This window comes from Microplitis mediator, chromosome 5, assembly GCF_029852145.1.
Source record: "Microplitis mediator isolate UGA2020A chromosome 5, iyMicMedi2.1, whole genome shotgun sequence".
In the NCBI taxonomy this organism is placed as follows: Eukaryota; Metazoa; Arthropoda; class Insecta; order Hymenoptera; family Braconidae; genus Microplitis; species Microplitis mediator.
The window spans coordinates 1,846,966-1,874,800 of record NC_079973.1 but is presented as its reverse complement, the minus strand read 5'-3'; the positions used below and the strand labels follow the sequence as shown (position 1 = coordinate 1,874,800).

Below are 27,835 nucleotides of genomic sequence, written 5' to 3'. Positions count from 1 at the left end.
CGTTCAAATCCTTTCCCCACTTATATTACTTTGTGCGTTAAATCCTACGTTCATCATCATACTCTCTCGCGTTCGTTCTTTACAGTAGCAGACTTCTCTCTCAGTCGTTTTGAATTTATTGATACTTTAACTCTTTCATACAGCTGGCAAGCAATATCTTCGTCCAACTCGTTGCTGGGGGTTATTAATGAACGTTTACGAGCAAAGTTATCGCTTATAAGTGCAGCATGGTACTGAGAGAAGTGAAGTAGCTAATATGTATATGGAGTTTAATGAAAAAAGAGGGAACTAAGAATGTAATGTAAGTTCTCTTTAGTCTGTATTAAACAGTACAGTACAGTATATATATTTATATGTGCACGAGTGTCTGCTATACATTTAAGGATTGACAGGCCAAGGCGATTAAGTCCAGTGGCTGTCAAATTATAGCTCTGAATCAATAGACTTTATTGTAAGACCTCATATTGTCAAGTTACTCTGGCAAATTGTCATTAAATTTTTTTTTACGTCAGTCGATAGTTAATTTTATTTTTTTAAAAATAATTTACACAGAAAAAAAATTTTTGTGGCTCAAAAAAAAATTTTACTTGACCCAAGAATTTTTTTTTGCATTAAAAAGTGAAAATAAAAATTTTCTAGGGGCAAGAAATTTTTTCTAGTCCTAAGAAAATTTTTGCTTTCAATTAAAAATGAAAAATTTTTCTTGCGCCAAGAAATTTTTTTTTTAATTGTCATTAAATTTTTTTTTTACGTCAGTCAATAATTCGTTTTATTTTTAAAATATAATTTACACAGAAAAAAAAATTTTTACTCAGCTCAAGAAAAAATTTACTTGACCCAAGAAATTTTTCTTGCATTAAGAAGTGGAAATAAAAATTTTTTTGAAGCAAGAAATTTTTTCTAGTCTTAAGAAAATTTTTGCTTTCAATTGAAAATGAAAAATTTTTCTTGCGCCAAGAAATTTTTTTTTTTAATTGTCATTAAATTTTTTTTTACGTCAGTCAATAATTAATTTTATTTTTAAAAAATAATTTACACAGAAAATAAAAATTTCATGGCTCAAAAAAATTCTTACTCGTCTCAAAAAAAAATTTACTTGACCCAAGAAACTTTTTTTGCATTAAGAAGTAGAAATAAAATTTTTTTTCGCGCCAAGAAATTCTTTTTTTTTTTATAGAAATAATGAAATAAAACTAGTTCATACAACTAAAGTATGACATTTTTATTAAAAGTTTGTTCTCATTTTCTTTATTACAATTCTGTCATCATTGAGTTGAGGCAATTGAGCCTTTAGATTATGACAATTGACAAAGCCATCATTAAAATAAATTAGTGACAGTCTAACGATTTATTAAGATGACATTTCGATTGAGTTAAGTGGTTAATAACCATAAATTATTTACGACAATGACCCTGAATTACGAAACTTTTCGATGTTTTTTACGGTTTTTTTATTGAAAACCGAAATTTAATAGCAGATAAAAAAAAATTATGGTCTCGGATAATGACAAGCTCAGAAGTTTATTATTAATTGCTGGTTATACTCTACAGTTATTGATAAATAATAAAATAAAACTTTTATTATTTGATATTCCATAGAAAGTATTGGAAAAAGTACTTTTGGTATTTGAGTAACTTATGGAGATAATTCAAGATATAACGGCTGTCCAAAGTAGATCAATTTGAGTTATAAAAGTAACTGACGGAATATTTTTTAAAATTTTAAACCGAGATAAAGGAGATAAAAATAAATAGCATCCAAGTTAAGATTAATAAGCAGATCATTTTTAACTCTCCTGAAATTTATTCGAATACTGGAAAAACACAAAAATAAACTGTGACAGTTAATAGTTATGTAAATATATAAAAAAATCGGTTCTCACCGAATTTTCCAACCGAATAATCCGAAACTTTTTTCAAGGTTCAGTTGGAAGTTAAAATTCAAATGTCAGAAATATTATAGGCAATAAAAAATATATGGATATAAAGATAGTCGGTGACTAATTATATATTTCGAAGAATTTCTTGTGTAGACCAACAACCAACTGTTAAAATATATATGACGGCCATCATGTGGAACCTTAGGGTCTTCAGAGTGCTCTAGCTGTACTGTGCTGGTGTATATGTATAATAAGGAAAGTTGCGATGAGCAAATTTGACGTATTACGTCATGTGGGGACTGACTGACGTTCAATAAGATTGAATAGAGCATAGGAAATTGATAAGCTTCGGATTCAGAAGGAAAGTAGAGATCCATGTATCACTGGATTCAGTCGATAAAACACTTGGAGTAATGTTGCAAATGTACTTTAACTTTGATCTATGTACCCTTCTTTTTAGTCAATGGTATATTCTTGGACGTATGTTATTTTTGGTGAATAAAAAATAATAGAGATGTGATCTCAGAGTGAATGGAGGATCAATTGCCGCGCTCAGAATGTGGGGATTAAATTCCCAATGGTGATTAATGAGACTAAAATGTGTCCATTAGAACGTCATCTGAGTATTTGGCATAAATATTCAATGAGCCTCGGGTCGTAAACTGGATAACAAGTTTCACCCCAGACTAAACATACTTGAGCAGTAACGAGACCACACAGGACCGTTAGTATGAGAATACGGTCTAATATTTCTTGGTTGCCAAAAGAAATCTCGAAATTGGCCACTTCTTCAATGGGCGCTCTGCTGGGAGTTTATGCACGTGCGACTGTCGATTCGAATTAGCGAGTTGCATACGAGGGGTAAAAGGGCTGGACAAAAGCATCTCCCCGGATTTTTAGCCCTCGGGGGATTATATCTAAGAGCCCGGTCTAGTCCAGCTGATTCATATTTGAGAACCCTCTTTAGTTCATTTTTTATTTCATTATTTCATAGACTGTCTGATGTTTAACAAAATAACAAATTCAATATTTCGATTTTCGAGCACCGAAATCTTCTAAATCAAGTCTGGGCGCGATGTTCTTATGTGAGTTGTAGATTAGTCTCCCTCTGGATTAGTCATATAACAAGATTCCACACTTTACTTGTATCTCGTTAAATATAAGCCGATTATCATATGATCTTGGGGTAAAAAACTACCCAAGGATTTTTTTTGTTTTCATAACAACACACGTCAATTTTTTACTATCAAATTTTTCATCCCAGCGACCAAAAAAAAGTTTTGCCCCCAAAGAGATTCGAACCCTGGACCTCAGATTATCGACTTTACGTCTAAACATGAGTTTCTGCGCAGCAAAAAATAAAGTAACGGACGTCGAAAAAATCTATTCAACTCGAAATTTCAAAATAAACAATTTATTCGTGGCTATAACTTAATCCATTTGGATCTAATGAGGTATCAGGTGTACAGAGTTAAGCTTTTGTTTGCCCAGAACAATCCAAAACAACTCGAGGTAGTTTTCTTTAAATTTATTGCTACCTAAACTGTTAATACTCTTGCAGTAGACAATGAAAATCCCCTTTTATTCCCCGATTTCTATGCTCGGTAGCTCAACATCCCTTAATATTATCAATAACAAAGACGGCAAGAAAATCGAAATCTCCACTTGCGATAATTCAAAATAAACAATGGTAATTTAAAATACGTTTGTATCACTTTCATACAAATAACAATTCAAAGCACAATAGGAAAAAGCAAACAACCAGAAATTGATCTCATCCCGTCGGCTTTACTTTCTTGACAGACAATCCAAGTTGTCTTCTCTACTCGTCTATATCTATTCAATACACATATATATTGTATATTTTATTATATATATCGTTACTTCTACAGGTTGCGAGAGGGTGCGGAATGATAGGAAACTCCAGCAGAAGAGCGAGTTCACGTCGGCAACAGCTGTCGGTATCCGACGTTAAATAAATGGAAGCTTTCACGCTTCTATACATATATATATATGCATATAGATATATATTATCCTTTTTTGTGCTATACCTTTACACTTAAATATACAGAGACAGATATTGCTCATACACACGAGATCTTACAAAGAATCACTTGTCCATAACAAATTATCTGTCATTCAAATATTTTCCCGCCGTTAAATATCTACACTAAAAGTTTGCCGACAGTAAATTCAATAGTTTATTATCCAATAATTTATTTCCATTCTCAAACAAAATTAATTTATTTTTACAAACTTTTTTTTAAGTTCGAGAAAATTTAAACCTTCGCTGAATCCGGATTTATTTTCTTTAAGTGACGTTTATTTTTTTTTAACTTTCCAAGAAGATCGAGGGAACTTTCGGTGCTTCGACAAAAGTCTTTCAGCACAAAAGCTTTACAGAAAAGTTGAAAAGGACGTCGATAAAAGGGAGTTGTTAATAATTTAACAAATTGAATAATTAATTAGTCATTATTAAATAATTTGTACCTTCAATGGAATTTATTTCCTCTTGGTCTGTTTGTGGCCCGAATCTGACACAAAACATTATTCAAATATCCATTAAATGCCGGGTATTGTCGTTTATCACGAAAATTTTATTTATTATTTGAAAAATAATTTATTGTCTGGATGGAAACCGCACATGACAAGTCCGTACAAGCGACAGTTACTCACTGAATTTAATGTATAAAAATGTAAAAAAAAAAAGTATCAAGAGGAGAGCAAACGCGAGGGTTCAAAGAGGCCTTCGCCCTCTGTTTAATATTTTTCCGTCTACCTATACATTTCTTTGGTCCTCTTACTTCATACTACTCGTTTTCATGTCATCAGAGAAAGCGAGAAAACAAGTCTAGGGCTAGGGTGTATCAACCTCCCGCGGGTTTCTAGGTGTACCTGAAGCAAAAATGCATAACTCTGTACTGGTCTTTACATTCTACTTCTTCATATTCATATTTTCCCTCCCTTTTTTAAATCCAACATTCACATCTACTCGGGTTGGATTTCTATAGACGTAAAAGTACTTCCGCTATTTTTTATACTTTTAAATATATTAAAAGATAATTTTTCTCTATCCGTTTTCCTTTCATGTAAAATTTATATAAAAAAAAATTGATGTAAAATTTCTTTGACACTTTTGAATATTTACGCCTGTAAATTTAAAAAATTATAATTCCTGTAGATAATTTGTTATACCGACTGTGACCTTGGTATTTTTAACTCGCGGTGTAAAAGTAAAAAAAAATAAAAATAAAAAAAATGTGGACACACACGCGCAAGGGGTTCTCAACCCTCGTGTCCGCGTAATCCAGCTGGCGAGCGCGGTGACTGTGGATATGCATAATATAATAATATATGTACTTATATACCACTCGGTACTCTCAGTACGCATATAAGTACATTCTAAAATATTTTTTTTACTCTTAAAGTTTAAAGGAACGTTGACTCCTCACTCTTCAGCGGCTCGTTCCGGAGGTTAAAGACCGAAGGCGGGTCTTACGTGTTGCCTCTGGCCTCTGCACTATCTTATACTTGTCTTCCTCTTCGTTTATCTTCTTTTCCTTCCTCTTTTCCCGCGACACGAGTAAAGACACAAGTTAAGAAAATAAAAAATGTATAAAACAAATAATATAAATAGTTGAATAAAGAGACGAGCGTAAAGTGAAATATATTGTGATCACGATGACGAACGCCTTAAGCCCTCGTTTACTTGGCAAATGTTTCTTGAATTACCAGTTGATGGATTCCAAACCGATTGCACTTTAATAGTTACGCTTCTTAGAATGCATAAGCGATCAAAAATTATAATAATTACATTTTTATTGCGCATTTAAATAATTTGAATTTTCGGCGGGAAAATTATTTTTTTTAAATCCGTTAATTTGTGATGGAAATATTGATCGCGATCAAAAAATTGAATTTATATTGCGCATTTAAATAATTTGAATTTTCGGCGGGAAAATTATTTTTTTTAAATCCGTTAATTTGTGATGGAAATATTGATCGCGATCAAAAAATTGAATTTATATTGCGCATTTGAATAATTTGAATTTTTGGCGGGAAAATTATTTTTGTAAAATCCGTAAATTTGTGATGGAAATGTTGATTGCGATCAAAAAATTACAATAATTGAATTTTTATTGCGCATTTGAATAATTTGAATTTTTGGCGGGAAAATTATTTTTGTAAAATCCGTAAATTTGTGATGGAAATGTTGATTGCGATCAAAAAATTACAATAATTGAATTTTTATTGCGCATTTGAATAATTTGAATTTTTGGCGGGAAAATTATTTTTTTAAAATCCGTAAATTTGTGATGGAAATGTTGATTGCGATCAAAAAATTACAATAATTGAATTTTTATTGCGCATTTGAATAATTTGAATTTTTGGCGGGAAAAGTATTTTTTAAAAATCCGTAAATTTGTGATGGAAATATTGATTGCGATCAAAAATTCCAATAATTGCATTTTTATTGAGCATTTAAATAATTTGAATTTTCGGCGGGAAAATTATTTTTTTTAAATCCGTTAATTTGTGATGGAAATATTGATCGCGATCAAAAAATTGAATTTATATTGCGCATTTAAATAATTTGAATTTTCGGCGGGAAAATTATTTTTTTTAAATCCGTTAATTTGTGATGGAAATATTGATCGCGATCAAAAAATTGAATTTATATTGCGCATTTGAATAATTTGAATTTTTGGCGGGAAAATTATTTTTGTAAAATCCGTAAATTTGTGATGGAAATGTTGATTGCGATCAAAAAATTACAATAATTGAATTTTTATTGCGCATTTGAATAATTTGAATTTTTGGCGGGAAAATTATTTTTGTAAAATCCGTAAATTTGTGATGGAAATGTTGATTGCGATCAAAAAATTACAATAATTGAATTTTTATTGCGCATTTGAATAATTTGAATTTTTGGCGGGAAAATTATTTTTTTAAAATCCGTAAATTTGTGATGGAAATGTTGATTGCGATCAAAAAATTACAATAATTGAATTTTTATTGCGCATTTGAATAATTTGAATTTTTGGCGGGAAAAGTATTTTTTAAAAATCCGTAAATTTGTGATGGAAATATTGATTGCGATCAAAAATTCCAATAATTGCATTTTTATTGAGCATTTAAATAATTTGAATTTTCGGCGGGAAAATTATTTTTTTAAAATCTGTAAATTTGTGATGGAAATATTGATCGATGTAATAAATTAGTATTTATGATTATGATTATGATTACTGTTATTATTATTTTAATTGAAGAAGCATGGAGTAGTAAATATGACTCCTTAGGGTAAGACTAGTCTTTTTGGTAAAGAGGGTTCCTGATGGGTATATTCTGAGGCAGCTGCTGAAACACCTCGTGAAATCATTTCATCTTACCCTCTTTGAAATGAAGAACACGGAGTGTAATGTTAGGAGGGCGTGAATGCTATCCGAGGTTCCGCACCAGATACCAAATACCGAGTGTGTCTTGTGTGCCCATGAGAGTTATCTAATTTATGGGGTAGTGGGTAACAAGTCACAAAAATATAACTTAAGGGGTTAGGGGTAGTCAGAATTTTCAAAAAATCGATTTTTTTTTTTTTGCATTTTCTTAAAGTATAATATTTTAAAAATATTGTGTGAAAATTTGAAGTGAATCCGACAAATTCTTTTCGAGTTATTTAACAATGACCAAAGGACGCTCGGGTGCTACGTGGCATTCGAGAGCAGGTAGCTAGAAACAGCTGCAAGCAACCGACCTTTCGGGTTTCATTGTCATGAATATCTCCCCATTTTAATGTATTTATTATTATATATATATATATATATATATATATATATATATATAGGATATATAAATATATATATCCTTCTATATATATATATATCCTTCTACATATATTCACAATTTGTAGGTAGTACAAGAACTGAAAAATAATTTTTGGTTGCCAGTATACCTGTAGTCGTTGCACTGATCAGTCGATAGTTTTGTGATAAATTATTTCTCAAGTGAATTAAATTATTAACCATGGGACGTGATTCTAGAAAGGTTTCAAGAGAACTTCGGAGTTCTGAAAAAATTAATAAGTCACGTTCAGTCAAAAGAAAGAATGTTTTTAATCCGAAAACAGCCGAACGTGATGAAAGTATTCAGAGTACATCTTCTAAAAAATTAAAACAAAACACTGAAGATGATGTACCTGAAGACAGCAGTACTGAATTTCGAATAATAAATTTTATTCAGGTATTCACTGCAATTTCTGCTCTTATAAAATGTAAAAAATGTGATGGAAATGTAGTGTTTCAAACAGCAAGTACACGTGGGCTGGGATTCAAAATTGTAGTTGCATGTAATAACTGTGGAAATGAATATATTCCTTCCTGTTGAAAATATGAAATCTGCTATAATGGCAACCTTTTATCACTACGGCTCGAGTGATGAAAAACCGAATCATGATATGTGTCCAAAAGGCGAAGAATCTTGGTGCTCTTACCAGCGCGCTGAAGCAAGAGGAGAGCTTGATACCTTTTCTCACGATTATTCTCCTTTACCTTCTGATGTTTTAAAAGCTATCAAGCCTATATACGAAGATCTTAGTAATGAAAATTTACTTTCAAGATGTGTAGGTGGATTCAATCAGAATAATAATGAAAGCTTTAACCAACTAGTATGGAAAATATGCCCAAAAACGGTAAATACTAGTTTTACTATCGTACAAATAGCTGCATACGTTGCTATGTGTATATTTAATGAGGGTATAAATTCATTATTAGTCTTGATGAATACACTAGGACTTAATTGTGGGCCTAATTCTCATCGGTATGCAGAAAGAATGGATGCTGCACGTATCAAAGTAGCAGATAAGCGCGCTAATGATAACACCCGAGAAGGTCGATTGCAACGTAGGCACCAGCAAATCGATATTTTGGAAGCTGCTATGTCGGCTGAAGAGCTATTATATGGTCCAGGAATAGATGACTCAGTGTAAGTTATTAAATAATTCTTATAATTCGACATAAATCCATAGCAAAACTTTAAATGCGTTTTTCTCAAAACTATGTTTTCTGAACTGGTGATCACTGTAACTTAAAAACTGCTCGGTAGATTTCAATAAAATTTATTGTACTTTTGAAATACATTAAAAACTCGTGCCTGATCGAAGGATTTTTTTTTTTTTCAAAAATTTCGATTTTTTTTTAACAATAAACTGTCGGTTTTTTTCTCGAAAATTTGAAAAAAATTTCCTGAGGCCGCCATTTTGTTAATTTCGAAAAAAAAAAAAAAAGCTTCGATCAGGCACAAGATTATCTATTAATAAAACTAATTTTTCTTGTCCGATTGATTTTAGATGAATCTCCAAGGACTTATGATGATCACCGCAAAGGACTTCGGGAGGAACGGGCTCTACAAAAACAGCGATAACTTTTTGAATTATTAATTTTTTTTTTTGAAATTTTCGTGAAGTCAAATCGAAACGTGTTCTAATAAAGCTATGTTTTTATTTTTGTCAAATAAAGTAATTAACTACAAAAAAAAAATTATTGAAAATCATCATTTTTTCATACCCCTGAGTACCCCTAACCCCTTAAGTAAAACAAACTTTTCTGTATCTCGCACGTGATAAAGATTCTGATAATTATATACTACTTCCGGTAATATGATATTTTTTTATATTTGTTTTATTTATATCTCAAAAAAATAAACTGATAATCATGATTTTCATTTTGATTTAAATTTTACTCCAAAAATGTATTTTTTTATTGTCTTGCTTTTGATTGAAATATCAATTGAACTATTGGATTTCGGAAAAAATTTGTTGATATATTTTTTGTACAGAATTTCAAGCTCTATAAGATTGTAAGAGATGATTTTTGTCGTATGTTCAATGGTTGAGTCTTCATTTTAATTCAAAGTTTAAAAAAAAATTTTCAAAAATTTCAGCTTTTGTATCAGAAATATATATGTATATTTATATAAATATTGATTGAGTGTTAAATCTACTGCGTTTGGTTTTGTATAAATAATTTTCCGATAATCTACTCGACATGATTAATGACGCGGCTCGAGCCTGAATAAATTAAAAATGAAAGATAAATTTATTTATAAATTTAAAGCTCGATTTTAATCAATCATTCAAGAGCTTGATAGGTCTATTAAAATTTTTAAAATAAAAATAGCGTAACTTTGATCTGATCATAAACATACATAACATATGTTCTTTAAAGTTGATCCTCTAACGCGATCTATCTCACAAATTTTTCAACAAATATAGATTCAAGGTCCACAAAAATATACTTTTACAAAAACACCTCATATATTTAGCCTAAACTTAATATCATAATAAAATTTTTTCCCGAATATTTTATCGGCAAAAAGTAAAACTGTCTTGCATAAATTAATTCATGCATATAGTCAATTCCCTTTTTTATTTTTCCCCATAAAATAGTTAGAAAAATTCTATATTTTTTGTGACGCCTGCGTATCAGAAAAAGTAAAAGTCTATGGAACCCTGAGGGAACAAGAGCGCACATCTGGTCATAGTCACCCCAAAATGTAGTCGAGAGAGATGAAAATGAAAGCATATAAACCGACGGGTTGGCAAGTATGTTGGAAGCAGGGTCTAGGGTGTAGGGTGTAGGGTGTTACCAGTCCGAGAGTAGTCCATGTGAGTGAAAGTCCACCCCCCTCGGCTTTCGAGTTACACGTCTGTAGGTAATATCGTTCTACACGCTTCCGAGTTTCAATGGATACAATGTATCACTCTCTACGCACTACACATGCACACGCACACAACACATCCATATATTTGAATACACACAAAGGAATACAGTAAGAAAAAAACAACAAATGAGAGAAAAGGATAAAATGATGAACACGACATTTAAATATACAAGCCACAGTTTTTTTAATGTTTGTACGTTGGGATACCGAGGGAAAGAGCACTATCTCTATACGCAGTCTAGTTTCTTCTACCAAGGGGTTGTTAAAAGCTAATGGCTTCTAATTTTTATTTTTTTTATTTTTATCCTAAGTACTGGGTCTTGAACTAAAAAAAAGTCGCAGACCGCAATCGCTCATAATTATTAATATTTTAATTTTTTAATGAACTGTAAAAAAATCAGGAGTGAATTTGAAGTGATTACGCACAGAAAAAATCGGTCTATCGGTTAACCCTGCGGGCCAGCCCCAAAACTTCCCGCTGTTTTCGAGCTCGTTCGAAAAAACCAAAAAAAAAATTTTTTTTGAATTCTTTCGTCAACGGTTTCTCTTGAACGAATAAACCGATTTTGATGGTTGAGGTGGCATTCGACGCGGCTTATAAAGTTTTAGAGCTGATTAGATTTTGGAATCAATCCATCGAGCAAATTTAAAGTTATCCAAATAAAACATTTTTGAAAAAATTGTATTTTTGAAATATCTCCGAACGCACCCTACCGATTAAGCTCAAATTTTTACAGCTTCAAGATATTGACAAGCCGCGTCGAATGACACCTCGAAGATCAAAATCGGTTCATCCCTTCAAGAGTTATGAATGTTTACATACATACGTACGTACGTACGTACGTACACACATACATACACTCGGACATCATCGTGAAATTAGTCAGGATAGCTTCCTAGAACCTCAAAACGGCAAAATCTGATAGAAATTCGGTTTTTGAAAATCGGACCGAATCCAATAACTTCCCGAATTTTTGAAAATTTTCAATTTTCTTAGCGGGAAGTTAAAAAAAGTTATCTTGAGTCAAGAAAATATTTTGGAAGACAAACGTTTTCGGGAACCAAGTCAAGGTTTTCGTGATCCAAGAGAATTTGTCTTGATTAAAAAAAATTTGTCTTGGTCGGAGAAGATTTCTACTTTATCTGAGAAAATTTAGGTTTTATTTAAATCCGATTTCACTCCGTAAACCCTAAGATGTGCAAAAATATAATTCGCACATAATGAAAGAAAAATTACGTTTATTTTAAGACCTGGCTATTAAAAGTTTGATGAAATTGTCAATTAAAAGGATTGTCAGCTCAAAAGACGGCATAAAATAAAGAACGAAAGAAGAAACAGGATTGAGGATTAAGGATTAAACTTAAGTCCTTGAATGATTTGTTACTTGATGATTACTCATACTCATTAGTATTGAGTTGACTGAATGTTATCACTGTAAAAAGATCGGACAGAACTAATCGTTGGCTAATGGACGCGGGTTTTTGTTAGTTTAAGTACGTAAAGGATAAAGGAGATGACAGTAGAGGAGATCCAGATCCAGGGATGTCATTCGCAATTACCCACACTGTTATGTGACATTAAATATATACCCGAGTATCTTTTGATTGACTATTAAGATTACTGGGGGATGTAGTCTAGTGTAGCCGGTAGTTACACTGAGGGACTGATAGGAGCAGCGACAACTGATACGCGTCGGAGATTAAGCGGACGGAAAAAAGGGAGATAAGGTAAAATTAAAAAAAATACCATTGGAGATTGTGGATCTTTTAAATTAAAGAGTGATTTAAGACTCTGGATACTAGTGTTGCTAAAATTGTATTATCCTTTCGGTAATTATGTTGCGAGGATACGCGAGAGGATCAGTCGATACAAGAGGGTTTGATTATAAACTTTTTTCCCCTTTTTCTGGCTGCGACTGTTGCTGCTGTAAATTGTTATTATTTTTCTTTTATTTTCTTTTTCAGTCCTTTTACCGACGGGAAACTCTCTACTTGTGAAAGGGAAAAAAGTTGAAAGGAAAAATCACACGCAGGCTGGACAGGAAAAGGGAGTTGTAGGCCATTAAATCTTTCCTAACTGGAGGTATATAAAAAATATATATTTTTTCTTCTCTGTCTTTGCTTTTTGCATTTCGTTTATTGATCAAAGGTTGATTTTATTTATAGTAAATATGAAAAAAACCATTTCATGGAAAAGTTTGTCAATTAAATTGACGGGCGAAAGTTTTAGATAAAAAATATTTAGACAAAAACGTGTTGTGCGATATTTGAATACAGCCAGTTTTCGATTACGCGAATAAACGATTGTTTGCCTGCATTCAAATAAAAGTTTTTAAAAAAACGTTATTGAAAAGTTTACCGAAATATTTTTTTTCACTGTCATTCGATTATTTTCTATAATGAAAATTTTTCCATCTACTATATTTTCACTATTTTTTTTTTATTTCTATCCTATTATATTATTTCAATATTTATATACCTTCCGGAAGGGGAAATTTCCATGAACAAAAATTGTTTGAATAAAAAATGTCTCCCTAAAAAATTCCTGAAGATGAAAAATTATTAAAACTAATCCTGAAAATGTAGAGGTCGAAAAACCGGATAATTTTTTTTGTTGACAGGAAATATATGGCCTATAATTACCGCAAGTATCCTGTCCAAATTTCCCTTAGTAGATTATAATGATTAAAAATAATAGTTTGAGAGAATAATGAGGGAAAGAAAAACTTACTGAGCTGTGTTTGATGTGTGGGGGCAGCGACTGGCCTGACCTTGTCCGGAGGGCATCTTCTTGTCGCAGTGACGGTGGCAGGCAAGGGGATGCTTGTCGAACCACCCCCTGCGGCTGTCTGTTTGTTGTACGGCGATGGTAGTCTGTAACAAAGACAAATTAATATAAATATATGCCATGTTCAAATTTGTCTTGTAAAATCCACAAGCTTCTTCCTTATTAAACCCCGAACCTGGAACCCAGGACTCAAACCTGGTAACTTTAAATTAAAAACGTTGAACACACAGTCCCGGTATTAATATAACACATTACTCGGTTTTATTTTTATCTGAATTAGAATTCATCCCGACGTACGTTTCTCAAGAAAACACTCGAGTCTTTGAACGTTATATCAACCGTACGAGAAATTAAAAACCTCCGATCGTACATTCTTTGTACTTTTTATTTTAAACAAAAATATATTACACAAAGATGAACGCCAAGGGATACGTGATGTTAAATAAAACCTAAGATGTACATATATATAGAGAGAGGAAGAGAGAGGATGTATTGTTGATGTGAATAACAAAAACAGACATTACAAGATGGTGTAGCATGAAAAATCGACAAATGTATAATGTATTCCTTAATAACTCGTACCATCATTCCGAACACGTCTTCTGTCCTTATTTATTTTAAATAAAAAAAATTGTTTTAAGCTTTTAAATATATTTTTTCTACAAAATAAAAAAAACGGTAAAATGACCTGAATACATTGTTATGTATATTAGTTCATACATTGATTCATAGCTGCTAATTTATTAAAATTTCTCAGAATTAATATTCTCTTTTGTTGTTCGAAAAATTTAATATTTAAATGAATTTTTTTAATTATCAATTATACTTTAATTTTTTTTAATCCCATTACTGTAGTGTAGGTAATTAAGCAGAAAAAATGATTTTACTTATTACTAATTGCAAGAAATGCTTTACTTTAAGTTGAGATTACAGTAAAAGTTACTTTTAAGTCGTTGAAAAATTTCGTGACTCATAAGTAAAAAATGAATTTTTTTCGGTTACTGCATTTTTTTTTTAGCGTGTGACAGAAAAGTGGAAATAGTCAGAAAAATGTTTTTCAGAAATCGAATCAAAATAACTTTCATTTTTAAATAAATTTCAAATTTTTTTAATGGAAGTTAAAAAAAGTATTGATCTTTTAAATTTGAATTTTCAAAAATAGATAGAGTCTGCTGCATAATTACTGCAGTTAATTAATGAAATGGCTGATAATAATAATAAATTATGAAGTATCGATTATTCAAGAGTTCGAATAGTCGAAGTTTAATATCTTAAAAGCAGATGATCAAATGTGATTGGAGTTAAGTTAAGATCGCTCAGCCATTACCGGCTACTACCGATGTGTTGGAACTCGAGAAGATATTCTGAAGGATTCAACTAATTACCTGCATGTTCACCGGACCCTCCATTGTGGTAAATGAGATGAAAACCATTTTAGTTATATATATATATATATATAGGTACACAGGCAGAGAGATGGGATTTCGCGTGCTTCAAATTCCATAGACATATTGATTTTGTCTACCGCACAATTTATAGATTATAATTACATCTACATCAGCGCATATTTGAACAATAAACAATAATGATAATCAATAAATAGTAGTCGTAATACATACATAGAGAAATTATTCTCCTTTAAAATCCTACGGCTCCATAAGTGAAACCAGACCATGCTGGTCACCTGCAGAAATTTAAATAAACACATGGAAAAATTACTATACTGTAAAAATTCGGAGTGATTACGGATTTTATTTAAATTCGAAATTCACTCTGTCACTCGGAGTTCCGGAGTTTCAAAAAAAATCACCCGTATACGGAGTAAATTCGGAGTTTGTTTTTTCAGAGAAGTGATTTCGGAGTGATCTAGATTTTATTTCAATTCACATTCACTCCCATTCGGAGTAAATTTTACTCTGGATTTAATACGCGTTCACTCCGAAATTTTTTTACAGTTTATAGCCATAGTAAAATTTACAATGGTTACAGTAATTTGTGATGATCCTGAAGTTAGCAGACAATTAAAAATTTCAGGATTTTATTTTGAACAATTAAATTTGAAGAAAAAAAGAAACTGAAAAAATGCACATGTAGAAATTCAAAAAGACTATAAGAACCGTTTTCAGATAATTTTCTCCAAGCTTTTCTCTGAGATAAAAACCCTAAACGCTAAATAAAGACACAGACCTGATGCTTTACTCTATGAACTAGCGAAGTGCACTTCAATTTTTTGACAACTTCCATTTGTTTACGAGAAAAGCTTGGACAAAGTTTCCATTTACTGTACAAGTGCAACAAAGATAGTAACGTTTATCTACTTGAGTGCAAATTGAGAAACAAATGAAAACGCGTCATAAGTGAAATTTTTTTAAATATTTTTTTTTTATAATTTATCATCTTTTAAAAAATCCAAAAATTATTAGACGTTGGCTAACTTCAGTATCATGTAATTTGTGGTATAATCGCTGTCAATTTTACCATGACCACAGTAATTTTTTCATGTGTTTATTCAAATTTCTGCAGGTGATCAACAAAGTCTGGCTTTACTATGACACCATAGAATTTCAAACGAGAAACGTCTCTGTGTATTGGCTGTGTTTTTTGGGCTTGGCAACAAGACCCCATCAATTTAATATACTTAATTTTTTTTGTTATTATATATTGTTCATTTTTTTAAACTGTAATTATATTTTATAATTTGGTACTACAATGGAGTAGGCAAATCTCAAATGTCTTGGGTGAACGAGCTTGCTAATTCACTCGAGCAATTAGAGATAATTGCTGCTCGACGAGGTATTTTCACGTGACATTTAAATACAACATATCAACTTGTATATATATATATATATGTGTTACACATACATATACATATATATGAATGTATTGGTAAGTACAATAGCTGGAGTTTCAACCTTCAGATAAATTTAGATCAGAATTGTGGGCAAAGAGAAAGGACCCGCGGCCCTTCCTGGAAAGTTATACTGCGGATCCTTTTGACGGGCATACACGCGACAACTTTCTCATCCACATTAATTTGAAGCATAACATTTACAACTCGTGTAATTTATATTTTTAGTACCCGGTATCTGCGGGTTAATTAATTTTATGTTGACCCGTAATTTGTTAGTAAAAAAATGAAGGATATTTTTTACTTGAGGTTTTCAAGGGATAATAAAATATATAAATATGTGGCCGTGACGTTAAATCTATTTCAGCGACCATTCACATTAAAAACATTGAGTCACTGGTTCTTTGCTACTCTTGTACATGCATGTCTTTGAACTCTTACTCTAAATAAAGAGAGAAGTAGCAGCTTACGAATAATATACCAAGTTGAAGATGAAGGAGAAGAAGAAGAAGAAGAAGAAGCAAAGCCAGAAGAAGAAGCAAAGAGGTAAAAGTATAAAGTTTTGTATAAAGTAAAGGCCTACAGTTTTAAAGGAAAGACACACAAGCGAGGGAGAGCCAAATGAAAAGCAACACAAATTCGAGCTCTGGCTAAATAATCGCGAGTGGCAATCATAAATCAAAGTCAAAGAAGTCAAGCGCAGTGCAATGCTCATCATCGCAAACTTTGAATTTTTGATAGAAAAAAAAATATATATATATTTTTTTTATAACAAAAATAAAAGCTCTTAATACGGTGGCTTTACTCTCAAATCAATAACAAACCACTTGTGTATTTTATTTATTTTTTAAATGGAAAAAAAATTAACTTTTTTTTTGCTACTCGAATACTCCCTCGGTCCTTTTACGAGACTACTTTTTTTTTTCTTAGACTATCTTGTATTTTATACTCCCCCGGGAGTGTCTAGATTGAAAAGAAAATTACCGTTAATTAAAAAAAATATTAATGGAGATCGATATGAATTTTTTTGAAGCAGTAAAAAAAAAAATTCTTCCAAGAAAAAAGAACAATAAATAAAAATACAACAATACGTAATTTAATCCAGGTAAGCGACACTTGTAAATGTAATAGCAGAAGCATATCAGTAAGTTCTATATGTGCAAGCACGCGATGGACGTGAATAATTTTATTATAAAAATCCGGTCGTTGTCCATGAACTAAACGTCCAACGACCGGTCCTCCCACTTGTACAAGACACGTCTGTCCTGGCTATCTTACATTTCCGCAGGACACTCCTTCTATTATATTATACATCGCTGTTTTATATTATTTTTAAACAAAACCCGAGACACGTGAACCAGTGTCACAAAACACTTCGCTGGTATCAGACCAGCGTTGAAAAAATAATTCATGGATTTTAATAACCGTACCGATCTCCATAATCACATCCGTAGATCCTCTATTAGCAAAACCGCAATAAATATTTATAGTAATAAAGAAAAAAAATATACATTAAGCCCCAGGTGATTAATAATAAGAATGCACGTGTTACAATACATCGCACATACGTTGGCGCGAAAAAGGTGTTGAGCCCGAGGAAAAGACGTTGCAACCGGTCTTCTCTTCTTATAAACCCCGGAGGAATACAAAGATGAATCTGGTTTATATATATATATATATATTTTTTTTTTTCTCAATATAGATGCACCTCTCTCTTATATTATTCATCTCAGCTCACTACACCCGCGATCTATAATTATACTCATACATATATACATATATATGTGTATATATATATATGTATGAAATACTAAACTCAATATACCTTTAAAAGCTAATGTATAAATAATAATACAAAAGCTGCAAGGAAACTTGACGTTAAATTGCGGACGTGAGTAACGGTTACAGAATTTCTAAGATCATCTCGTCTACCCAGGTGTGATGTCGGATAATATAATAATAATAACAACACTATCATAAAAGATAATATAAAATAATAATATTAAAATAAATGAAACAATTGTTCCGAACCTGTGAGCCTCTGGGGAATTCGGTAAACTTCGCACCTTCCGGTTACTCCCGCTGCTTCCGCTATTTCCCATTGTTTATTATTTATAAAAAAGCCTTTTGACTCTGTACCGCATCAAATATTTTTTTTTCAAACTCCAAAAAAAAAAAAAAATTAATCACTTGAAAATAATCATTTTCCCGAGCACTTCACATGGTCGTTATTTAAATTTGTTATTTAAGAACATTGTAAATTTAAATATTCTGGTGACATGGAACCCTCGCATGGTCAGTCATCCTGGGAACTCGTGTAAACTAGAGCGCGTCCTGTGCTATCGGTATCAAGGACTAAACTGGTATGGCTTTTACGGCCGTTACTACTAACTCGTGGTGCTGATGCTCTCAGTAGTTACACCAGCAAACTCCAACAACCAACTCGCGAGCCGTAGAGTAGGCAGAGGCATATTCCCCATTACGAGTTCCCATAGCACGTGGCGCGCTCTCACTCTTATCCCCTTCCGCGGACGACAGACGCTCAGTCATCTCGCTCAGACTCACGCATCCCCCGACATCTATGTCCCTCTTTATTATCTCTGTTCTTGTTCCTCACCCTACCTCTCTTTCGCGCTCCTGATCTCAACCATACAGCCTCCCTTGTTGGCATCGCGGCTGCCAATACGCACGGGCTTTCCCGTGAATCCGACCAATGGTCGAGCAGACCAACACTTTGATTTTTTTTACCACTTTTTAGTACGCATTCACATGCTAATGTTCGGATGTATTAACGCACACGGACAATATCACACGCTTTGCACCCAATATATATATATATATACATATATATTCACATATATATATTTTATCTCTGTGATACATGTTGGATGGGATTAATACACTTCCACGATATTTTGTTGTCCGAACAAAGGTTTCTTTTTTTATATATATATTCAACCCTATTATTATATATTTATTTTTTAAAGATAATGACCTATTGTTATTATGCTAATCCATGTCAAGCATGACAGAATTTTTTTATATTAATTTTAAGGGGGATAGCCTCTGAAATTTCAAAAAAAAAAAATTTTTTTTTTTTTTATTAAATCAAAGTGTATGTTCAAAAATTTGTATCTAAAGTTTTATATGAAAATTCCGAATATTTTTCGAGTTATAGTTATTTTTGTGACAGCGTCAACTGACCGCTGCATCGACTAAAAACTTTAAACGCGTTTTTCTCGAAACTACTTTTTTTGAACTGGTGGCATCTGTAATTTTCAAAAATATGAACCGATTCGCAAATTTTTTTTTTTGCCGTATTCGTCTATTCAGTAGCTAAAGTTGCACGTAGGAGATTTTGAAAATTTTGATTTTTAAGATTTTTTAGGGCTGTTTGAATCCAAAAAAATGAGAAAAAATAACGAATAAATTTTTAATATGTCGCCATTTTTTTTCAAATCCAAATTTTCAAAATTCCCTATGTGCAACGATAACCAAATGCATACAGATTACAACGCCGTTTGGTTTTTTTGTTTCTGATAATCCGTTTTTGAGTTAGAGATGACACCGTGGTGGGGGAAATTTTTTTGTTGCTCCACAAAAATGCTTATAACTTTGTAACAACATGATATTTTTTAATGAAAATTTAGGAGAATTATCTTCAATGTATACTTTAGAAAACAAAAAAAACCCGATCCCCAAATTCCTTTATTATTCCAGTCAAAAAAATTCTCGAAAATCACTTATTTTTTCGATCCTCACAGTGGCTATCCCCCTTAAATTTAACTTCTATTTTTTGTCAAACAAAATTTTGTGTAACGAAAGAAAATTTTGAATTTTGAATCTAAAATATTTAAACAGATAACAGATTGACGCGCGGGTGCAGATATATACCGATGAGAAGGGATGAATTATTGATTGCGTGTATGTCGACAAGTTTGATTACAATGAACATAACTTTATTGTGTACATGCAGGGTTATATACAGACGTGCAAATAGACGAGGGTGCTGTACTGGTTCTATACGCGGTTATATGGAAATGTTAATGCTGTGAATTGTCATGAATCTTTTCGAGTGGATGTGAAATAAAATTGCTGGGAATCTGCGGTTAACGAGCTTCCAGTATAATATAAAAAGCTACAGAAATAAATAAATTAAAAAATATATATATGTGTATTTATACGGGGATTTATGAAGGGGGAAATGGAAATAAAGAGGAAAATGTAAGCTTTTCTTGATGATATTGCTGCAGTAAAGAAGTCGCGAGTCACGAGTCAACGGCGAAGGAAAAAATAAAATAAAATGATACAAGGAAAAGAGGACGTTAGTTTTAGTTTAAAGGTGTCCGCGATGTTGAGTGCGATGAAGACGATGGCCATTAAAGCGTCACTTAACATTTATGAGCAAAAATGAAAGAGAAAAAGTAAAACCCGAGACGCTGGGAAGAAAATAAATAAATCTATAATCTAGAAATAAACTTTATATATAAGATGTTTAGTCTTGATTAATATTTTACGACTTAGTTTGTCTCAATAATAAATTACTTGATTGATGGCTGATCTTAATCCTCGTAAGTCTTCGTGAATAAAAAAAGTTAAGTAGACATAAGGAATTTTAAATTTATATTTTTTTAGCTTCTACTCGTTTTTTTTCTTCGCGATCTTTGATTTATAATTTATAGATATTTGTGCCGATTATATAAATTACCGATTGTATGAGTTACCGACAAGTCATAACTGGGACAATTACCGGCGGGTATAAATTTAAAGACCTGTTTTATCGATGGCAGCATTGTGATGATAATTTTAGTGCAAGTTGATAAAAGAGGTTTTAATTTTTACCCTGACAACCGTTTTGATCACAAGCCGGAAATGGACAACCGAAATAAGATGTCAAGTTGACTGCAAATAGTTGACATAACTTGAATTAAACTTTGCCCATTCAAGTTTTTTCCTCGCAACTTTCAGATTGACATTAATTTTTGCTCCTTAGAATTTTGTGTCAGTAATTTAATGGCAATTTTCAGATTCAACTTGAATTTCTATTACGGCTGTCGATTTACGTCAAATTGTTGTTCATGTTGTACTCATATTATAGTCAAAACTTGGAGCAGCAGAACTCGCCGTAAACTTGACGTTAATTTGACCGAAAGAACTGACAGCACTTTGCTGATAGCCAAGTTGAACGCAAAAGTTGTAATTTCCATAAGTTGACGACAACTGGATGTCAACTTTCTAAGAAAATTGAAGGCAAAGTCGGCATTTCATAAGTTGACGAAAAGTTTTCTTTTATTTTCTCAGAAAGTTGACGTCAACTTGTAGTCAACAGTTACAAAGGCTGAAGATGTCGTCAAGACCGCAACTAATTGACAGCATCTTTCTGACCAGAAAGTCTTGCTATCAGGGTAATACAGAACTTTGAAGGTAAAGAAGAAAATAGTAAGTGTGAATATTTGAACTCACCTCGGCATGTCTTGAAGCTGCTTAGCCCGCTGTTTGTGCCTGGATAAAGCGAACAGTAGTGCGAGAACGGGTCTCAGAGAGGTGCCGGTTGACAGTTCCCCGGGATTGACAGCACCCACATCAGCGCCGAGGACACGAAGCGCACCCACGCATAAACTCACGTTTTCCACCTACATAACAATTAATTACTCCATTAATATAAATTACTCTCTATCCCATAATAATTAATGCTCAAATTTATTATACTGTTACTGTTATTATATTACTATTGCTATTAGTATTATTAAAATAATTAAATTTACTGGCAACAAAATTTATATTACAGGCGAGAAAATTAATTTAACGGTCGATCGATACCCAGTTGATCATCCTTTACAGCGCGATCCTGTCCCCGTATCCGTATCAACTCTTTACAGGGATAGGAAGGGAACCGCGCTTTTTAACAAATTAAACGACAAGCGACGGTGCAGGAAATTGCAGCGGTGGCCCGAAAACAAATGGCACAGGCTCGGTATAAAAAATGCCCACCGTTGAGGGAAAATGAAAGACTACTTTTTTATTTATTTTATTTTTTTCCGCGACCAAACGCTCAAGCTAATCATTACTCATACCTTCGCCCCGACATTCGTTCGCTTTATCTGCTTTATTCCAAAGCCCATTTCGATAGATTGAATCGTTACGCGTATAGCGACCACAGACACAGACAATTGTCTCGATTGCCGCAAATTGCCTTCGACTTTCAGACTTTTATTTATATTACATACATTTTTATTACACTCAAATTTACTTTACTCATCCATTTGTCTTATTTTTAGCCACATCACCAATTGCTCAATCGAATTTTGATAATACTTCCGCGTCCCAATAAATAAATCGAGACCTTGCTAATAAATACGAGATGTCATAAAAATTTTCAATGTCAATTCATTCAATTTTTTACTTGATTGACTTTTAATTTACACGTCACTACAAAAATTTTAATTACTTCCATTAATGCGCGTCGCTTACTGTCAGTACACGAAAGAATGTAGTTTATTAATTTTAATTAATCAAAAATTTTTAATTAATTTTCAAAAATTGAGTCACTGACTTTTTTATTTTGTGTTTAATTAAATTTCCGTACATACACTGTAATAAAATCGCGGAGTGAATGCAGATTAAATCCGGAGTGCATGAATTTTTAATTATTTACTCCCCTCGGAGTGAAATTCACTCCGCAGGGGAGTTTTTGCCGAGTAGATGATTTTTTATTAATTTAATTCCTCCGGAGTGAAATTTACTCCGAAGAGGAGGTTTGGAAATATTATTAATAAAAAAATAACTCCACTGAATAAAATCGAAGCAAAAACTCGCGTATCACATTACTGATACAGCTGATACGCACACAAACACACATGCAGAGACCCCCCCTTAAAAAAATTTATAAAAAAAAAATATGTTAAAAAATAAAAAATATATATTAGTAATATATTTTAAATCTATAAAAAATATAAAAAAATTATATAAAAAATAGATTATTAATTCAACCAACAACCTAAGTAAAAAAATATTAAAAAATTATATAAAACATATATTATTAAGTTAATTAACAACATAGGAAAAGAAATATAAAAAGTTTATATAAAAAATATATTTTTTATATAATTTTTGTATATTTTTAAATATAAAAAATATATACGAAAATCGGCCAAAAGTTAGCTATTTAAAATATCTTTTTTATACATATTATATATATATTTATATATTTTTAATATATTTTTTTTATATGAAAAATATATTTTTTTTATTTGAAAAATATATTTTTTCTATATTTAACATATATTTTTTTTATAAATTTTTTTCATGGGGGACACTCGCACACACACGCACACGCACACTGTTTAACTGCAGTGATCGAGTAAGTAAAAATATTTAAATGTTAAAACTCTCGCCCGAAGTAAATTGGGAGTGAAGTAAAATCCGCGTCACTCCGAAATTACTCCACTAAAGAAAATTCTTAATTCACTCCACATGCGGAGTGATGTTTTTTTAGAACTCCGGAACTCCGAGTGACGGAGTGAATTCGGATTGAAATTAAATTCGGATTCACTCCAAATTCACTCCCGATTTTTTACAGTGTCCGAACATATAAAAGTAAGAGATCATAATTTTTTTGTCTGAATTAAAAATTTGAAGCTTACGATTTAATTTTTTTTTATGAATGCGCTGTTTTGCTGTTCTTTATCTTAGTAAACATGCGTATCAGTAATACGATGTATTACAATAGCAAAAAAATAATGTATGTATTATATATATATATAAATATATACATACAAGTTGTAAAGGAAACGTGACCGCCGTGACCACGTTGGTTGCAGTTGCACTAAGCGCCGTGTCCAGCTTTTGTTCCCATTGTTCTTAGGCTAATATACCCAAGAAGAGCTCGGGGAAAAAATAAAACCGCGCAACCCCACAACTACTGCAGCAAAACGGAGCTGAGAGCAGCAAAGAGAAAATATAAATTTTTTTGAAGGAAAAAAACGTAACGCGAATAGTTGGAAAAGTACTGACTCACTGACAGTTCAAATATATGCAGATACAGATGGAGATCGAGATGGAGATGGAGATATAGATATCTAGAGATACTAGATGAGTGAGTAATATTTAGTATGATGTGCCGGACAACTCAAAGATAAGAGGGATGTAACATAAAAGTAAACCAAACTTTAAAAAAGTAAAAAAAATAAACGCGAGGTAAAAAATAAACACGTGGTAAAAAAAAATGAGAAAACGTCAAACGTATACTCACTTTGAGTTGTACATTTTTTAAAAGGGACTCGTGTTACAAAGTAAATTTTTTTGTTGTGGCTAAAAAATGTTTTTTACAAAGGAACGATTTTTTTTTTTTTTTCAATACAAAAAAAGTTTAAGTTTGAATTTAAAAAGAAATTGAAATTAATTATTTTGATGGAATTTTTAAGGTCAAGATTGGATAAACTTGTAGTTGATGACTGTTATATATTTATAAATATATATATGGCAAAGAGGAATCAAGAACAAGGAGCAAATCGGGTTTTTTTCATGACATTCCGTCTCACATTGCCTTCCCCTTATATATTTATTTTCTTGTTGTCCTCTCTCGTTTTAGCTTACACTCGTGTTTATTTCAAACTCCGTAGAGATAAGACGTTTGTATCCCTTGAGACTCACCAACTACACTGTATAGTAGTATAACTACACGAGCAGGATGAGAGACCGTTGGCCCGAGCGGGGACACGAGGACACTAAGACGCGGACGCGGACGCGGAAACTCTTGGCTGTCTTCGCGTAGATTCAGTCAACTCAAGATACTTAACTTTAGTATCAAAAAGAGATCCGAGTGTTTTTTCCGTAAGATCTTTTGGGAAGAAAGGTTACAAAGAGGAACCGGCACGATAGGGCAACTGCATTAAGACGACCTTAAGGTAACGAGTATTACGAAAGAGGAAAATTAAAATAAGATAAAAACGAGCGTTGATAGTCCTTACGACCATTAAGGAATATATTTTCTTGAGATAACGCAAAGAGGATAAAAATATTTAAATCTTTTTTCTTTGGAATATTAAATATATGACAGAGTTCAAATTAAATTTTACATATGAATTATTAATTTGCATCATAATTATTGTTACTATTAATAAGTTTAATCAAAATTAGAACATTTGGAAAAATGATCGAAACTCAAAAAAGTCTAATTTCGATTCATATCAATATTTATGACAAATGTCAATGTTTGAACTGCAATCAATCTGACATATGTATGAAAATTATTTTTTGGAAAAAAATATTTAAAATAAATCTCAAGACGATTTCAAAAAAATTTTCTCAAAAATTAGTTCAGAATATATTTGACTTTTATTTAAATTTCAAAATTCCCGCGATGTAGAAAAAAGAATCAAATTTTTTATCTGTAGAGAAAAATTGCAGCTAAAATTTATTGGCCGCTTAAAGTTTGAAAAAATAAATTTATGATCTCCACACAAGTTTATCATTCGAGTTATGACAGCTTTTATCAGAACGCGTTCATCTTATCATTCCAAAGGGCGCCAATCAGCGCAATAATTCAAAAAAAACTTAAAATCGAATCCGGACAATAAAACTCGATACAAAAATCAAAAATGAGCTAAAAAAAATTAATAAATGTCGTAGAAGTTTAAAAATAAAAAATTAATTATCGATCACTAATTACGATTATTGATTACTAATGTAAATAAATGCCATATAAAAATAGTCCAGCGAATGAAAGTAAAAAAAAAAATATATAAGAAGTAATTCCACAAAGACTCGACGACACTCACGGCGCCTTAGCCCTCCCTCGCTCCCCAGGTCCAGATAAACCGAGTCCAGCTCTTGTGGGATATATCGCAAGATGTCCTCATATGGTAGTGTCTTGGTCGTGTGCACCGCCACGGGTTCGCAAAAAATAAAATAACGCAGCGCGTATCGGCGAAAGGAACACCGCGCAAGAAATGTGTACACACGATACAACACACACACACACACACACACACACACACACACGCACACAAAATTCAATACAAGCGAAGTAGCAAAAGAAAATCCTCAACTTGAATTTAATTCGCAATATAAATCAAACTCGAGCATTGTCAGCATGATTATCCAACAATACACAAAAATCCTTATATATTTTTCTTCAATAATTCTCATATTTATTTGCCATTTATTTTTTGCTTACCCTCATTCTACAAATATATATTTAGATTTATTTTTGTTTACATAAAGGAAATAACACAATGGAAATATTGAATTAAATGAAAGGATTTCCTTCTTACGATTCCGACTAATGCCGTTACGAATTAAGAACATGTAAGATGTAGAGTACGTATTTATGTAATGCATAACATATTATGTATATTTATATATATGCGGTGCATTGACGGTTGAGAAAAGTTTATAAATGCTGTCTTTATTTATCGCTGAGCACTTAAACTCCTTCTCTATCATGAACTCGAACTCGAACTCAACCAGGTGGCGAGTTTATTATTGTAGTTTGATCTTTAAAGCTGACGCTAAAATTGCCACATTGGATTTTCCCGTCTCTCCCTTACATTAAAACTCTATCGCGACATTTATTATTTTATTTATTATCAATTATCCGTAATTGTTCCTACTGCTCTTGAGTAAATAAATTTATAAATATCTCACTTGTGATGTTAATTTTGATTTATCCATTTTATTTATTTATTTATTTTTCGTTGGGAATAAAAAAATTGGATACTAAACGTTGATGTCTTACGGCCGTTAAGAAGCAAAACGGGACGGAAATAAACCGCGAATCAAGCGCCAGCTATACTGTGCCCTTTAGTTGCTAATATAGATTGTCACCATTAATTTTATGATTTATTTTTTTTTGTATGTTATGTAGTTTACTTTAAGGTAATAATAATAATGAAAATCGAAATGAAAATCTTTTCCACATACACTGTAAAAAATTCCCAATAAATTTTACTGTGGGTGCATAGTAACACCGGACTATAGGAAAACTGATTCAAAATTTACAAATGTCGCATAGTAAACGTATGCGCAGATTACACAATTGTGGCCTATGCGCATACATTTACTATGGCACACTAGTAAATTTTGAATCAGTTTTCTTATGGTCCGGTGTTGCTATGCACCCATAGTAAAATTTGTTGGGAATTTTTCACAGTGTACATTATTTTACTTGACTACTTTCATGTACTAGTTATGGTAATATTTTACAATTTGTTTATAATGATTTTAATAGAGCAAAATATAAATAAATTTGTATTTATGTATGTATGTATTTTTCAAAGCCTGATGAAGACTCAATAAAGAGTCGAAACGTTGCAATAATAACAATGGCATGATTGTTTTTTCTTTTATTGTCCAATTAATCTATTTAAATATTGTTTGGATTTTGGATGCGATAAAATGAAAAAAAATAATAATGATAATTAAAATTTTGTTGTTGGTAGATTTTATATAATTTTATTTTGCCGAGGCTTAGTTGTTTTTACTGAATTTTAAATAAATTCTCCACTCAGGCAATCCCATTGTGAAATAGCACGATTCATTAATTTATTCCACGCGCTTAACCGGTAGTTTTATTTTCCAAAAAAGAGCCAAGAAGTTTGCATG

The 27,835-nt window shown here is 31.9% G+C and overlaps 2 protein-coding genes across 11 annotated transcripts in view; one reads left to right on the top strand and one right to left on the bottom strand.

The window, feature by feature from the left end:
• LOC130668172 (protein sickie) overlaps positions 1 to 27,835 on the bottom strand; it is a 105,397-nt gene that overhangs the window by 41,121 nt on the left and 36,441 nt on the right. For 7 of the 8 annotated variants that reach the window (XM_057470326.1, XM_057470322.1, XM_057470321.1 and 4 more), the window contains 2 exons: positions 21,695 to 21,864; positions 13,327 to 13,469 (listed from right to left, as the gene is read on the bottom strand). In XM_057470326.1, the coding sequence (XP_057326309.1) occupies positions 13,327 to 13,469; positions 21,695 to 21,864 (313 nt within the window). Of the gene's footprint in view, positions 1 to 13,326; positions 13,470 to 18,262; positions 18,418 to 21,694; positions 21,865 to 27,835 lie in introns of those variants that run through there. The other variant, XM_057470328.1, reaches the window with a different exon arrangement.
• On the top strand, positions 7,729 to 9,421 carry LOC130668192 (uncharacterized). 3 transcript variants are annotated; one of them, XR_008989962.1, is made up of 3 exons: positions 7,729 to 8,565; positions 8,666 to 8,858; positions 9,223 to 9,419. XR_008989962.1 is itself a non-coding variant. In XM_057470362.1 (3 exons), exons 1-3 carry the CDS (start codon positions 8,544 to 8,546, stop codon positions 9,224 to 9,226), a joined length of 237 nt encoding a protein of 78 aa, XP_057326345.1. In that variant the 5' UTR covers positions 7,729 to 8,543; the 3' UTR covers positions 9,227 to 9,419. The 3 variants fall into 3 exon arrangements, 2 of the variants coding, with proteins under 2 accessions (XP_057326345.1, XP_057326344.1); XM_057470362.1 differs by having other exon boundaries at positions 8,648 to 8,858; XM_057470361.1 differs by having other exon boundaries at positions 7,729 to 8,858; positions 9,223 to 9,421.

Bases quoted from the DNA above. Each gene is read 5' to 3' on its own strand.
- LOC130668192 (XM_057470361.1), top strand. From the start codon at position 8,239: ATGAATATATTCCTTCCTGTTGAAAATATGAAATCTGCTATAATGGCA.